We start from the raw sequence: 14286 nt of genomic DNA, 5'->3' as shown, positions 1-14286 counted from the left end.
ACTTATAGCACTGGTGTATGAGACTGTCTTTGACCTGCACTGTCTCAAAGGGGACATGTGTTGGTGTTATTAAAGTACCCATCATGCACTGTTTTCTGAAGTTGTTTCCTCGTCACAAACAGACCTGGAGTCGTGTTTTGTTTCATTCACACATGTTTAACACACAAACCCTGCACATTTAGGCTGAGTTCTTTTCTCAGATTGAACTCTTCCACCTTATGATGTCATGTGGTAATACAGGAAGTGCTCCATTGTGCTTTTAAAGTCAATACACCTTCACAAGAATCATTTGGATGATTTCAGCCCTGGAATTGCCGATCTCTACTGAACTAAAAGTAAAACCACAGTATACTCTATACTAAAAAACCTTTTGGACATCGGCCATCTGAGTGTGCTATGCATTTTTTCGCTTTTAAATTGCTGTCCTTGCATTTGCACCTCTATAAGAACTTTGATGCATTTTCAGTTTAATTTGAAAATGTAGCTGTTAACCTGAAAGCACTTGCTTAATGACACAAGGTGACAAGGTGGAACAGAGCAGCATATTTTGAGTAATCACCAATACTGAATAAGGCTGTGCAAAAATATTGAAACATTGATATATCGTATCGTTTAATGTGATGATACAGTATTGATGGAGTGCTGTATCAATACATCACCGAGAGTATTATTTGGTTTATTTTACTGAATTAGTGCCACAGTTTCGTTGCTTGTTTAGAGGAAGGAAAGTCATTTATTGTTTTGATTTTGTTTATTGTTTATTCGTTTATTGTTTTGATGATTAAAATGTTTGTGTTTCAAATGAACTTTGCACAAGAAGTGGTTTAACAAAGACTTTTAGTATCACAGCCATGATTTAGCCTTTATTTTTTTTATTGAACCGTATCAAATCGATTTGAAATGTATCATATCGAATCGAAAGTGCACTTTATCGAGATATGTATCGTATCGTGGCCTATGTATCAACATATGTATCGTATCGTGGCCTATGCATCGACATATGTATTGTATCGTGGCCTATGCATTGAGATATGTATCGTATTGTGGCCTATGCATTGAGATGTGTATCGTATTGTGGCCTATGCATCGACATATGTATCGTATCGTGGCCTATGCATTGAGATATGTATCGTATTGTGGCCTATGCATTGAGATGTGTATCGTATTGTGGCCTATGCATCGACATATGTATCGTATCGTGGCCTATGCATTGAGATATGTATCGTATTGTGGCCTATGCATTGAGATATGTATCGTATCGTGGCCTATGCATCAACATATGTATCGTATCGTGGCCTATGCATCGACATGTGTATTGTATAATGGCCTATGCATCGACATATGTATCGTATTGTGGCCTATGCATTCGACATATGTATCGTATTGTGGCTTATGCATCAACATATGTATCGTATTGTGGCCTATGCATCAACATATGTATCATATTGTGGCCTATGCATTCGACATATGTATCATATCGTGGCTTATGCATCAACATATGTATCGTATCGTGGCTTACGCATCGAGATATGTATTGTATCGTGGCCTATGCATCAACATATGTATCGTATCATGGCCTATGCATCGAGATTTGTACCCAGCCCTAATACTGAGTGCATTATTCTTATAAAAGTTTTAATAGAGTGATACATTCCATTTATTCAGTAAATGTTTATAAGTTTACATTTTGGCTGCACCAGTAAGTACCAAGGGGGCTGTTTTTTTAATTTCTGCTAAAATAACTACAGCTACTTAAAATGATTTCTGACGCCGTTGTACTATTTATTACACATTTGCTGTGTTTATGCGCTCCGAGATAAATGTTATTTTAGCATAGCGGAGTGTTTTTAACTCTACACTCAACACTACATCCTCCTCTTGTAAAAGCTCTGATCCTGCACTATCATATCTCCATGGAGACAAGCTGGTGCAGACTGATCAAAAAAGTGACACAGTGCTCCTTTGTTGTTTGTTTTTGGACTCGGACAGGGCCGCCCTTTGTCACCGCTTCTGTTCATTGTTTTTGTGGACAGAGTTTGTAGGCGCTGTCAGGGGCTGGAGGGAGTCCAGACTGGGGAGCGCAACATCTCGTCTCTGCTGTTTGTGGGTGTGAGATTGACAGGTGATAGGTGGTGTGGTCGCCGTATCAGACTGTTGTGGTGAAGATGGAGCTGAGTCTAAAGGAAAAGCTTTCAATTCACCAATGCATGTTCCTACCCTCACCTCTGGTCCCTGGTTCAGTCCCAGCTTAGTCCTGATTTAGTCCTGGTTCAGTCCTGGTTCAGATCTATGTTCCTACCTTCAACTATGGTCCCTGGTTCAGTCGCAGGTTAGTCCCAGTTTAGTCCTGGTTCAGTCCTGGTTCAAATTTACATTCCTACCCTCGTTTAGTCCCTGCTTAGTCCTGGTTCAGTCCTGGTTCAGATCTGTGCTCATACCCTGACCTGTGGTCCCAGGTTCAGTCCTGCTTCAGAACTACATTACTATCCTCACCTGTAGTCCCAGGTTCAGGCCCAAGTTCTGTCCCAGTTTTGCTCCATTTCAGTCCTAGTTCAGATCTATATTCCTACCCTCACCTATGGTCCCTGGTTTAGTCCCAGTACAGCCATGGTTTAGTCCTGGTCCAGTCCTGGTTTAGTCCTGGTTCATTCCTGGTTAAGATCTACGTTCCTACCCTCAACTATGGTCCCTGGCTCAGTCCCAGTTTAGTCCTGGTTCAGTCCTGGTTCAGTCTTCGTTCAGATTTACGTTCTTACCATCACCTATGGTTCCTAGTTCAGTCCCAGTTTAGTCCTGGTTCAGTCCCAGTTTAGTCCTGGTTCAGTCCCAGTTTAGTCCTGGTTCAGATCTATGTTATTTACCTCAACTATGGTCCATGGTTTAGTCCTGGTTCAGTCCTGGTTTAGATCTACGCTCCTACCCTCACCTGAGCTCATGAGCTTTGTGTAACGACTGAAAGAACAAGATCACAGTTTCAAACGGTCAAAATGATTTTCCTCCGCAGAGTGGCTGGACACTCCTTTACAGATGACTCCTTTACAGACTCCTTTTAAGGTGAGGAGCTCGGACTAGAACCGCTGCTCCTCCACGTCCCTGCTTAGACCGCTGCTCCAGATAAGTGGAATAAGATGAATGGATTTTGAGTCAATTTTGTATGCGTCAGGTTGAATAAACACAGATAAATGTATTGCGGTCTCCCTCTTCTCTCTTTTATTCAAATCTCCCATCCCCCTCTTCTCTGTTCTCCTGTCTTCTCCGCAGCTCTTCAGTCCACTGTTCCACCGCTCCCCCATCACAATGCATAGACTGCTCCGCTCACAGGCAAAACCAAAGCACCTCCCATAATGAATTTTCAACGCTTCCACCATCTTATACCTGCAGCGTCTCCTCCCCGCTCTGAGAAAGCTCTTCTGAAATGCATGAATCCTCTCCGTGTTATTGTCCAATCCATCATTACACAGTGAGCAGAGCGGCAGACGCAATGAATTAGAACATCTCCCCCGATTCAGAACCACAGATAACACAGAGATGGACCAGACCTTCAGCAGCCTTTCACGACGATAAATTCAGATTAAAATGCAAATTACAACATACATCAACAAGAACGTGACAGTGTTTTTGTTGCTCAATTCCACAGCACACACACAAATGATCTTGGGATGTTACGAATTATAAAAAGACTGTAGCGTAAAATTGAGATAAAAATTCGATGGCAGATTTTGTTGTTAGCTGTCAAAACGCAGATCTTTTGACCCTAATATCTTCACGATCACTGAGCGTAACCACATAAAAAAACAGAAACAGACAATGTATTCTGAAATAAATATTACAATGTTGGTAGTTTTATTTTACGTTCTTACAAGGTTAGAATCTTCCCTCATCAAAAACATGTCTGAGAAGATTTTAGATGTCGCCCATGCATGTTTGAGTAATCAAGTGATCTAAATTAGCCAGGTTTGCTAAAAGAAGTGTGAGTTTGGGCACTAGCCAATCAGCGAAGAGCCATACATTCTGTTGGCAACGATTCCTGAGATCGAGGATTTAAAGCTGGAACAAAGAGAATGTTTGGTGAATTTTATCAAGGGCAAAGACTTTACTGCCCTTCGTCCTACAGGATTTGGGAAGCTGAATATACCAGTTGGCCCTGTTAGTTACATATATCACGACCGAATAGCAGTGATTGGATAAATAAAAAGAAGTACCCACCTACTGTTGAGCGAATGAATTCTAATGCTGTGATGTCACATGGTTTCCACAAAGTGAAACCAACTGATGAATCAGGCTAGATCTAAATACACTACTGGTTAAAAGGTTTAGAACACACTTTTTCCGTTTTTTGACTGAAAATTACTTGGTTTATTGTGTTATTGCACTCTGAAATGAAAGCATAGAGCAAATAAGCAATTTGACTTGACTTTTGACTCATCAAAGTGTCCAACTTTGGTAGATATAACAGCTGAACACACTCCTGGCATTCTAGCATTAAAATATTCTTCAGAGAGTTCTTCGCAAGTCTGTTGCAGAAGTTCCCATAAATGTGTGGACCTTGTAGGTTGCTTGGCTTTCACTCTTCTGTTCTGTAATTACTTTACTCAAAAAAATCACATTTGGATCATTGTTTTCCATATATCATTTGTGTTTAAGGAACAAATAACATGTTCAGCCTCTACTCTGGTATCAGGTGTTATCGGCAGATACTTAAAGGCACACTGTGTAACATTTTGGTTGGGGGTCCATCACCTGCTTGTTTTTATGGAGATGTCATTATTTGTCTGGAATGTTCCACAATATGACATTAAACAGTTCTACTTTACATTTATTCAATTACAGATGGTTTTATAGCTCAAAAATGCTTAGAAAAACAGACATTCTGACTGTGAGCGGGATCGCCTCTCCACAGATCTTTTGATTGATTAATTAATTTCGGTCACAGGTATATTTTGACATTATTTCACACACAGACATATTTAACATATACAGACCGAAAAGGTGTAGGCTGAAGCTTGAGCTTATTATGCCGACCCTTTATTCCTTTGTCAGAGCATCATCTTGAAACTAGTTCATCTTCATAAATACAGCAAGAAGAAAAAAACAAATCCATAACAGTACAACTAAGTACTACAGCACAAACTAAGTCTCATATTTCATGTATCTGCTCAGAGTTAAACATTTAAACTTCTTTATAAAATAGAAGAGACTGGTGCACAATTTTAGATTTTCTGTACAGTTGGTCCAGAGCTCCACCTCTAACGTTTGTTCCGATTTTGGCCAAACTTCTGAGCTCACATTGGCTATTTCGGATCTGACCTATAACTTGGTCTGGTTTGATCTTCATGGGGATAGAAAGGTTTAATGCCGTACTGTGAAACATTCCAGACAAAGCAATAACATGTCCATGGAGAAAAGCATTTGACGAACCTTCCACCAGAAAAGTTACACAATGCAACTTTAGAGCAACAGTATCGACATCCGTATCGAAACAGAAAAAGATGGATCGATGCAACCCTATAAAATATGGCTAAAAAGAAGAAGAAAGACTTACAAATGTTTAATTAACCATAATATATGGTCCCTAACCTAGCACGTGACCAAAAATTATATATTTTTCGACTGAAGTTTTACTCATATTTTGCACTAAAATAATCCGAAAGTGTGTCGTCATTATAAAACCCATGGCTCATAATCACACAGGTGCCACCCCTGCCTGCCGAGAAGATGAAAATGATAAAACCTGAAATTAGTTTTGCTGCTGGAATGTAAGTAGGTGCCACATTTCATGACAGATATTAACAGGAGGAGCAGCGGTGTACCTGATGAGAAACGCTGCATAGGATTTTACCGTCGCTGAACTATAATTAAATTAGCGTCAAATTGCTGCGTTTCAAATAACATCACAACATCCTATGCCGGCCTATAGAATTTCACTGATGGGGGCAGGTGACATCTCCTTTGTGAATATGTCATTTTATAGATACAGAGCTGATTGTGAATGAAAATGATTAAGATTAAAGGTGCACGGTTTAACTTTTCTGGTGGAGGAACTACCTGCTACCTGCTTGAAGATCTTATTGCTTTGCCTCCACAGTACGATATTAAACTTATATATATTGCATTTAATCAATTATATGAATTTTATATGAATGCCGTAACTCTCTCGTCTCCATGGAGATTGTGTAATGAGGTTGTGGAGTATTTCAGGCGAAGCAATTTGGTTTCTTTGGGAAAAAAATAAATAAAAAGATGGTTACTTAGCATATCTTTAAGATTTGTGTATTTTTATTTCAAACTAATCTACTGCTGGTTTTCAGATTCCATAATGTGATGATGCCATACTCCCAGACGAGGGAAAGAATCAGTTTTACCTATTACAAGAAAAATCCTTAATAATTTTATTTTTAGCTGCTCACATCTGAATTAAATTAAATGACACAATTTTCTGATCTATGTTATAATGTTGTTGCACCTGGATTTGTGTTTTGTTTCATTCACACATTTGACACAGAAACCCTGCAGATTTAGGTTCTTCTCTGAAACAGAAAACACTCTGTTCCACCTTGTGATGTCATGTGGTAATACAGGTGCTCCACTGTGTTTTTAAACTCCAAAAAACCATCACTAGAATCATTTATATTCATAATTTCAGCCCTTTAATTACCTCTAAAGCAGTCCTTCTCAAATAGTGGGGCCAGGGGGGTGTTTTTTTTTTTAACTGTACTAGAGTAAATAAAGTAAATAAAAATAAAAAGTAAGGAAAGTAAGTAAAGTAAATAAATTGCACATCCACTACAGTAGTTGGCAGTGACGCTCTCATTGTCAGAGTGTGTGCAGGGAGGATTAGTGTTATAGTGTTTTTTCACAGAGCAAACGCACACACAGCACAGAGCTATGAAGATATGAAGTGCAGAGAATAAACTCTAGGTAAAGTGTATGTAGTGCTCAGCTTCACTGTGACTACGGCGGGAAACGAAGAAAGACTGGTGTGTTTACTGTGTCTAAAAATGTTGGCAGCGGACAGTATGAAGACAAATAAATTACGGCATCGCTTAAAGACATTACACCCCAATCACGTTGATAAGCCGCTTGAACCGAATATTGCAACAATCATCCCGCTTTGTGAACGCCACTTGAGTAAAAAGGCATCATATAAGGTGGAGTACCAAATAACAGAGGAGCTGATTCTGCTGCAGCATTACACTCGGTTTCTGTCACGCTGGATGAAGTAAGTGCCCCGAACTATAACACGGACTTGATCTTCAAAGACGAGGAGGACACAGGAGCGGACCGCCTCACGACGCAGGTGAGCACAGCGCGGAATCCGGACAGAAACATGCTGCGCGTGTCCCGGGAGTCGCTTTGGAGACGCGACTAAAACGTTTGTTCTCGTACGTAGGCGACTGAAGGCGATGGTGCGATTTGTCCACGTTTTGTTGTGATTTTGCAGAGTGGGGGGCGTGAAATGTTTTCTTCTTAGTGGGCGGGGCGTGACAGAAAATAATCGAGAAGCACTGCTCGAAAGGTAGCTATTAACTTGAAAACATTTTGAGTTTTGAAGACGTAGACAGACTAATAATAAAGGATTACCAACATGTGTGTATGAAACAAAACCCAAAACACTCGTCCATGGCTTAAAACTGTCAATTTTGCGTAATATAGGACCTTTAAATATTATTGTCTTGTAGAATATTATGATGTCATCTGAACACAAACGATATTCACCACCAGCTTGGAGAAAGAAGGACACGGACCAGTCCTCAACATAAAAGCACCATTAGCATTTCGTATATTCATAATTGGCCATGTGTGCAGTTAATTGCATCGGCTCAGACGCCATTTTAAACTCACTTATCGGGACGTTGCACAGTGAAGCATGTGTGCGGTGTTGTGTATTGTTGTGTATTGTTGCGTATGCGTGGAAATGCGTAAACAGAGCGGTCGTCACTTCAGTGAAAGCCTCTAAAGCCAAACAGACAATGTTAATTGACAATTACATTCACCTGAAGCTATTCGCCGCTCGCCCATATAAATAAATGGAGCCTGATAATGTGTTATTCACCATCCACAAGTTTGAGAGGGTGTGCTATACAAGAGGAAATATAGACAGAAAGATGGAGAGATAAAGAGATACTTTACTGATCCTGGAGAAAAAAATGGTCATATGCGCTTTTCCACCTCCGAGGCACTCAAAGCTCTTTACATCAAGGAACCACTCACCCATCGCACACCAGTGTACACACACACTGGGGGCGAGGTGGGTTAAGTGTCTTGCCCAAGGACACAATAACAGCATCCATGTGTGGGAGCTGGAATTGCATCGCCAATCAATGGATCTGACCGCTCAACCGATGATTTTATTTTATGTCGAGAGCAGGATTCAAACTGCCAACCTTCTGATCGGTGGACAAACGCTCTATATACAGTATAAAAATAACATGTATTTAAAATAGAAGCAAATAAAGGTTTATACAGATACAAATTATGCTGTTGCGAATTATTAGTTGAATATAATATTTTCATTTTGTATTGTTTTGTTATGAATGTTGAGTAGGAAAAACTTTATCTGATTTGGACATTTTGTTTAAAGATGCATTATGGAACTTTTTTGTTGAAGCGCTTGCCACCTCCTTGACTCCATGGAGATATATTGGAGTTATTGCTATGGAGTTATTGCTTTGTCTGTAATATTTCACTGAATAGCATTACACTTATCTATCTCCATGGAGGGCAAAGGAGAAATTAAATTTGTCAACTGGACAAAAGTTTTTTGGACACATGTTTCGTGGTTCATCCTAAGCTGCTTCTTCAGTTCTGGTCAGATGTTGGTGGACACTGCTTTATATGTGCCTGAAGGGAGGAGCTAACTACACTGAAATTATATACACATAGGTGAGTTTCATTGTTGACAAAAGTGCGCGTTGCATGCTGGGAATTATTTTGGTCAGCGGCAAGAAACACTAATTGAACATGATGGACGGAGCGAGAAAGCACGTAAAGGGTATTGATCCCGGTTATTTATCCACTCTAACAGCAGAGGACAGAAGACGGTTTGACCAGAAATTGGTCAAAAGCATCGATGGACGACAAATCACAATTTTCAACCCCGACAAAGCCCGGACCAAACCAAATTTCTGGTCAGAATCGCCAACTACCTGGACAAATATTCACTTCGGCGATATCCACAATGACTTGGTGGAAACTCCTGGGCCATTCACAGCAGAAAAGATGAAAACCTCCAAGAGTCTCGATGTGTTGTTGAACTTGTTGGAGTCCATGGTTTGTTAGGATCTTCTACGTTTGCTCTGCGAATGTTTAAAAGCCGTTTAATTCACCGTTAGCAGTTCTTTTCACTCAGAATATGAAAAAGCCTAACCTAACCCTTCTATTTGTGCATCCGATAATGCAGCAGGAATTTACCATTATCGGGGATAAATACATGAGGTTACGCACTGTGTTTGACCGCTATCCTGTTTCTTGCCTCCGACCAAAATATTTCCCAGCATGCAACGCGGGCTTTTAATAACAATGACGTCAGCTGAAACTCGCCTATAAATATACATATACATATACATACACATATACATATACATACAGTATCTACATATCTCCATGGAAACAAGCTGTTGACACCAGCAGGCCAAGGAGAGGCAATCACTGATTAATGTATTTATATATATATTTTTAAGATCACCGAATAAATAAATGCAAGATGGATTTAACACCATACTGTGTAACAATCTCACAAAATGTTCAAAACAAAATGAAACAAATTATATGTATTTTTTTCTTTTAGTATTATGAGGCACTGTTTTGTATCTCTATTGACTATTTACACAAAAACTACAAAAATAAGCTTGTGTCTGAACCATAGACCGTATATATGAACGCAATATACGCCACGTGTCAAATAGGAAGCTCGCCAGGAGGTTCTTCCGGCTCCTTCTGACTCTGGCTCCATTTGACTTACACTGGGATTTCTCCCTCTATAACTACAGCACTGAGCCTCATCATTTTGGTCTTAAAATGTTCGTATTAACCCGCTCTACATGATCCTGATTTATTTTTTTCTGCTATTTTGTCCGTCAAAAAATCCTATTCATAACATAGAGCCACATCACACTCGCTTCTCCACTTCTTTTATACAGTCTGTGGTTTGGACACATTTCTACCATTGCGAGTCAGGATCAGTGCCTTGGCAAAAGTCTCCAACTACTTCCAATCTACGGCAACTTCAGTGTATCTTCATACCTTTAGTTAATGCACATATTGAATCATAGCATCTCTAACATCCCTAAATACTACGGGGAGCCTGCATTGCATCTTGGTCTAACACTGTACAGAAAATGTATTTATAGAAACCAAGTGCACCGTGGGCGAAATACATTATAATCCATTGGAGTTCATTCAGTGCACAGTTTGTCAGACATATGGTATTTACTGTGAACAATGCACTCCTCTGATGCTAAGGTCACTCTTATAGGTTAGTTATATAAAGCTGAGAAATGGGTAGAGAATGTCAATAGCAGAATAACAGCAGAGACGACCCTCAGCTCTATTGAACGTGCTATAGGCGACCATGGCAGGATCCTTTCTACAATGTTTACACTAGATGCTCTCAAAATTTATAAAATAAATATAATAAAATTGGAATTAAAGGTTGTGTAGAGGATTTTTTAAGGGAAGAGAAATACAGCGACAGTCCACCTTCCTCCTCCACAGCTCCCTCAGTAGAAACATCTCCTCCCGCCTATTTACTCTAGAAATCACGTTTGTTTACAGCCGGTGCATGTTCAGAATTACTGTTGAAGTGACCTGTCTAGAAATAATTTAGCGACCGACGTGTCTTCAGTCTTTAGACCCTTCGTCTGCTTCAGTCGCACCATCTCTGCAAGGAATCTCCAAGAATCACCTCAGTTTGGTTTTGCTCCTTTTCCCCTTCTCTTCTTCTTTCAGCGACCTCAAACGGACTTTCTTTTGCGGCGAACTAGTCGTGGATTCTCGTTAGCAATCGCAACAGAGTTTGTGCGAATTGCGAGGAAGCTACAGTTTGAAAAAGCCTCTAAGAACCGCTGCATAAACCACGTAATCCCGTAAGCCGCGAGTCAATTAGTCTAGAAATGTAGGGAGTTTGATTGACAACCTAACAGCCAATAGAAAATTAGGTAGCCTGGTTGTCTATTGGCTGATGTTTATCTGGCGTCACTATGTCCACAGTTGATAGATTTTCTTTTTTTTTTTTTTGATCATCATAATTACAAGGCTGCGTCTCTGTAATGGTATTTCAAACTTTCATTGACAATTTGAAACTGAAAAAAAAAATCCTCCATACAACCTTTAATATACAGACTGAATATTTAGACTGAGTTCTCCTCTCAAACTGAAAACTAAAAGTAAAAGGTAGTTGTTAATTTGAAAACTATCTATGACTCTGACATCACAAGGTTAAATCTCACAAGAATCAATTTTGTGTAATATAGGACCTTTTATTACAGCACATAGACTAAAATGTTGTATATAGGGACATATATTAAATTGCAAAAACATTATATAGGATAAATAACCTGGCTATAGCAATAATAGTGATTTTCTAATGTTCTAATTAAACTACAATAAGAACTGTAGAATTAAAATGGGGACCAGTTGCCACTAAGTCAAACAGCCAAGGCATTATGTAAGTAGGCCTGTTTTCTTTTGTAATTTCTGGAGTCAACAATTCTAACAATTTAGAGTTATTTCACTATATGTGGTGCGGAACATCTCTGTTGATGTTGATGATGATATCTTAATGTCTCTATACATCATCCCTTCAAATAAAAAAAAAGAAACTAAACTACAACTAACTACAAAGACCACAAAACTAAAAAGGACTACAGAATCAGAAAATTGGTAAACAGTCAGTTGCAAAGACATACAGTAAGTGCAGTATAACCAAAGTAATAATAAAGATCATTTTCTAATTACAAAAATACAATGGCATGCCAAAACACGCATCAAGAATCTTGGTCTTCCGGTCATCGCACAATCCATACTGGGGAGGATTTTCTGAAAAAGTGAGCATCAAACCGCCATGTTTGTTTTCTCAGTGGGATGCATCTATTGACAAAGCCGATCTTTTTTTAGTCTTTTGAACTATATCGCTTTTGTTTCTGATTCTGATATTGTCATACTTTAGTTTTGGGATTTGGACATCATAATTGTGTGGTTGTTGGATGTCCTAACAGCGGAAAACGGCATTGAATTGAAAAATAGTGAAAGGCGAAGGCGATGGGCAGTACTGATCGAACATTTTGTATGTGGAGCGCCATCAAAGCAAAATCCCGATCCCTCACTCAACATCGGTTACGAATTTAAAAAGACAACACCAAAGTGAAAGGCACCAGCTGTTCACCAAGAAACAACTTCCACTGCAAAGAGACCAAGACTTAATGTTGCTGTAAAACCACAAGAACAAGAAAGTGCGAGCTCGGCCTGTTTGTCTTCTGCACCTCTCACTTAAGAAACGAGTTCCCGCTTTGATGGCTCCACATACAAAATGTTCGCTGCAAACTCAGGATGATTTAGGCAGTCAAAGGTTTCCTTTTTGGTCCTTCCCGTGGATCAATCCTGCCCATCGCCTTCACCTTTCACTATTTTTCAATTCCGTTGGGAAGGGAAACAGTTTGAACAGAGGTTTGTAGTCACACACATCTGATTCCCTTTTGCATTTATGGAGTTCGCAAACATATTTCTCGAGCCATTTTCCGCTGTTAGGATCCAACAACCACACAATTATGATGTCCGAATCCCAAAACTAAAATATGACAATATCAGAACCAGAAACAAAAGAGATATGGTTCAAAAGACTAGAAAAGATCGGCTTTGTCAATGGATACATCCCACTGGGAAAACAAGAAAACAAACATGGCGGTTTGATGCTCACTTTTTCGGAAAATCCTTCCCAGTATGCACTGCGCAATGACAGGAAGTCCGAGATTCTTGATGCTTGTATTAAGCTACAATAACAAATGTAGTATTAAAATGGGGACCAGTTGCCACTAAGTCAAACAGCCAAGGCATTATGTAAATAAGGCTGTTTTCTTTTGTGATTTCTGGAGTCAACAATTCCAGCAATTTAGTTCACAATCTCTGTTGATCTTGATCTGTTGGTTTCTATACATCATCCCTTCAAATAAAAATTAAACTAAACTACAACTAACTACAAAGACCACAAAACTAAAAAGGACTACAGAATCTGAAAATTGGTAAACAGTCAGCTGCAAAGACATACAGTAACTACAGTATAACCAAAGTAATAATAAAGATTATTTTCTAATTCCAAAAACACAATGTCATGCCAATACAATGATAACTAGGGGAGGGATGAGATGCAATTTCCACAAAACAAAACAAGTTACGAGATTGGAACTACGAGAATGAGGCAAGATGAGATTTTGGCATTGTGCGATTCAGTTCTTGAATTTGGTCTTATCATTTTTGATATTTTTGCTGTCATTGTAGCAGTGCTTTTGGAATTACAGCTTCTTAAAAAACTGAACTCACCAGAACTTAATTTTGTCATCCAATCCAAACGTAAAAACATGAAAAAATACAAAATCTCACAAGATCATTTTCAGCATGTGTGCACAATCTCGTGCCAATTTTGTCTCGCGAGATCTTGTGGGACGAGATCTTGTCCCAACTACAGAATTTATCTAATTTAAATGTCAAATAATCAGAATAATAAGAACACTCAAACAGCTTTACATTAAGAAACCATTCGCTCTTAAACTCATATTCCAGAGACACTGAACGCAAGCCAGGAGGAGTGTCTTACCCAAGTACACAACAACAGGAGAATTCAAACCATCAACTTTCAGATGAGCGAAAGAACAAACCAAGAGAAAATGGCCTCAAATCGATCATGCGTATCTGTATTACTGTGCATTCAGTTTTCGTGTCATGTGGACTTACCTTTGGAGTCTTGGTGCACTTTCCGTTGCGTGCATCTTTAATGTAGGCGATATCGAGCAGGTCAGTGTCCTGTGAGAAAAACAAAACACAAAACAAGTCAATCCAAAAATCTTCAGGAAACCACACCTTAAAGACAATATCAGACATTAGAACATAGACTGCTCCATCGACTCTCATTCCAGTTGACTTTACATTGAAAAATTGTCTTAAAATGTTTGTATTAAAATGTTCCCGTCTACATGATCCCGATGTTTGTAATTCACTATTTTATCCGTAAATCAGTTCCTATTCCTAATATGGACCTGGCTCCAAATTCTTTCCTATAACTGCTAGACTCGTGAG

The 14286-nt window shown here is 39.2% G+C and overlaps 1 protein-coding gene across 1 annotated transcript in view; it reads right to left on the bottom strand.

Moving 5' to 3' along the window:
- Positions 1-14286, bottom strand: part of LOC110168269 (1-phosphatidylinositol 4,5-bisphosphate phosphodiesterase beta-1) — a 521321-nt gene that overhangs the window by 334976 nt on the left and 172059 nt on the right. The window contains 1 exon segment of the mRNA XM_055149396.1: positions 13945-14013. Within this exon segment, the coding sequence (XP_055005371.1) occupies positions 13945-14013 (69 nt within the window).

This window comes from Boleophthalmus pectinirostris, unplaced genomic scaffold (assembly GCF_026225935.1).
Source record: "Boleophthalmus pectinirostris isolate CB_2022bp ecotype Guang Dong unplaced genomic scaffold, ASM2622593v1 HiC_scaffold_13, whole genome shotgun sequence".
Lineage (NCBI taxonomy): Eukaryota > Metazoa > Chordata > Actinopteri > Gobiiformes > Gobiidae > Boleophthalmus > Boleophthalmus pectinirostris.
This window is presented reverse-complemented; position numbering and strand designations above follow the sequence as displayed.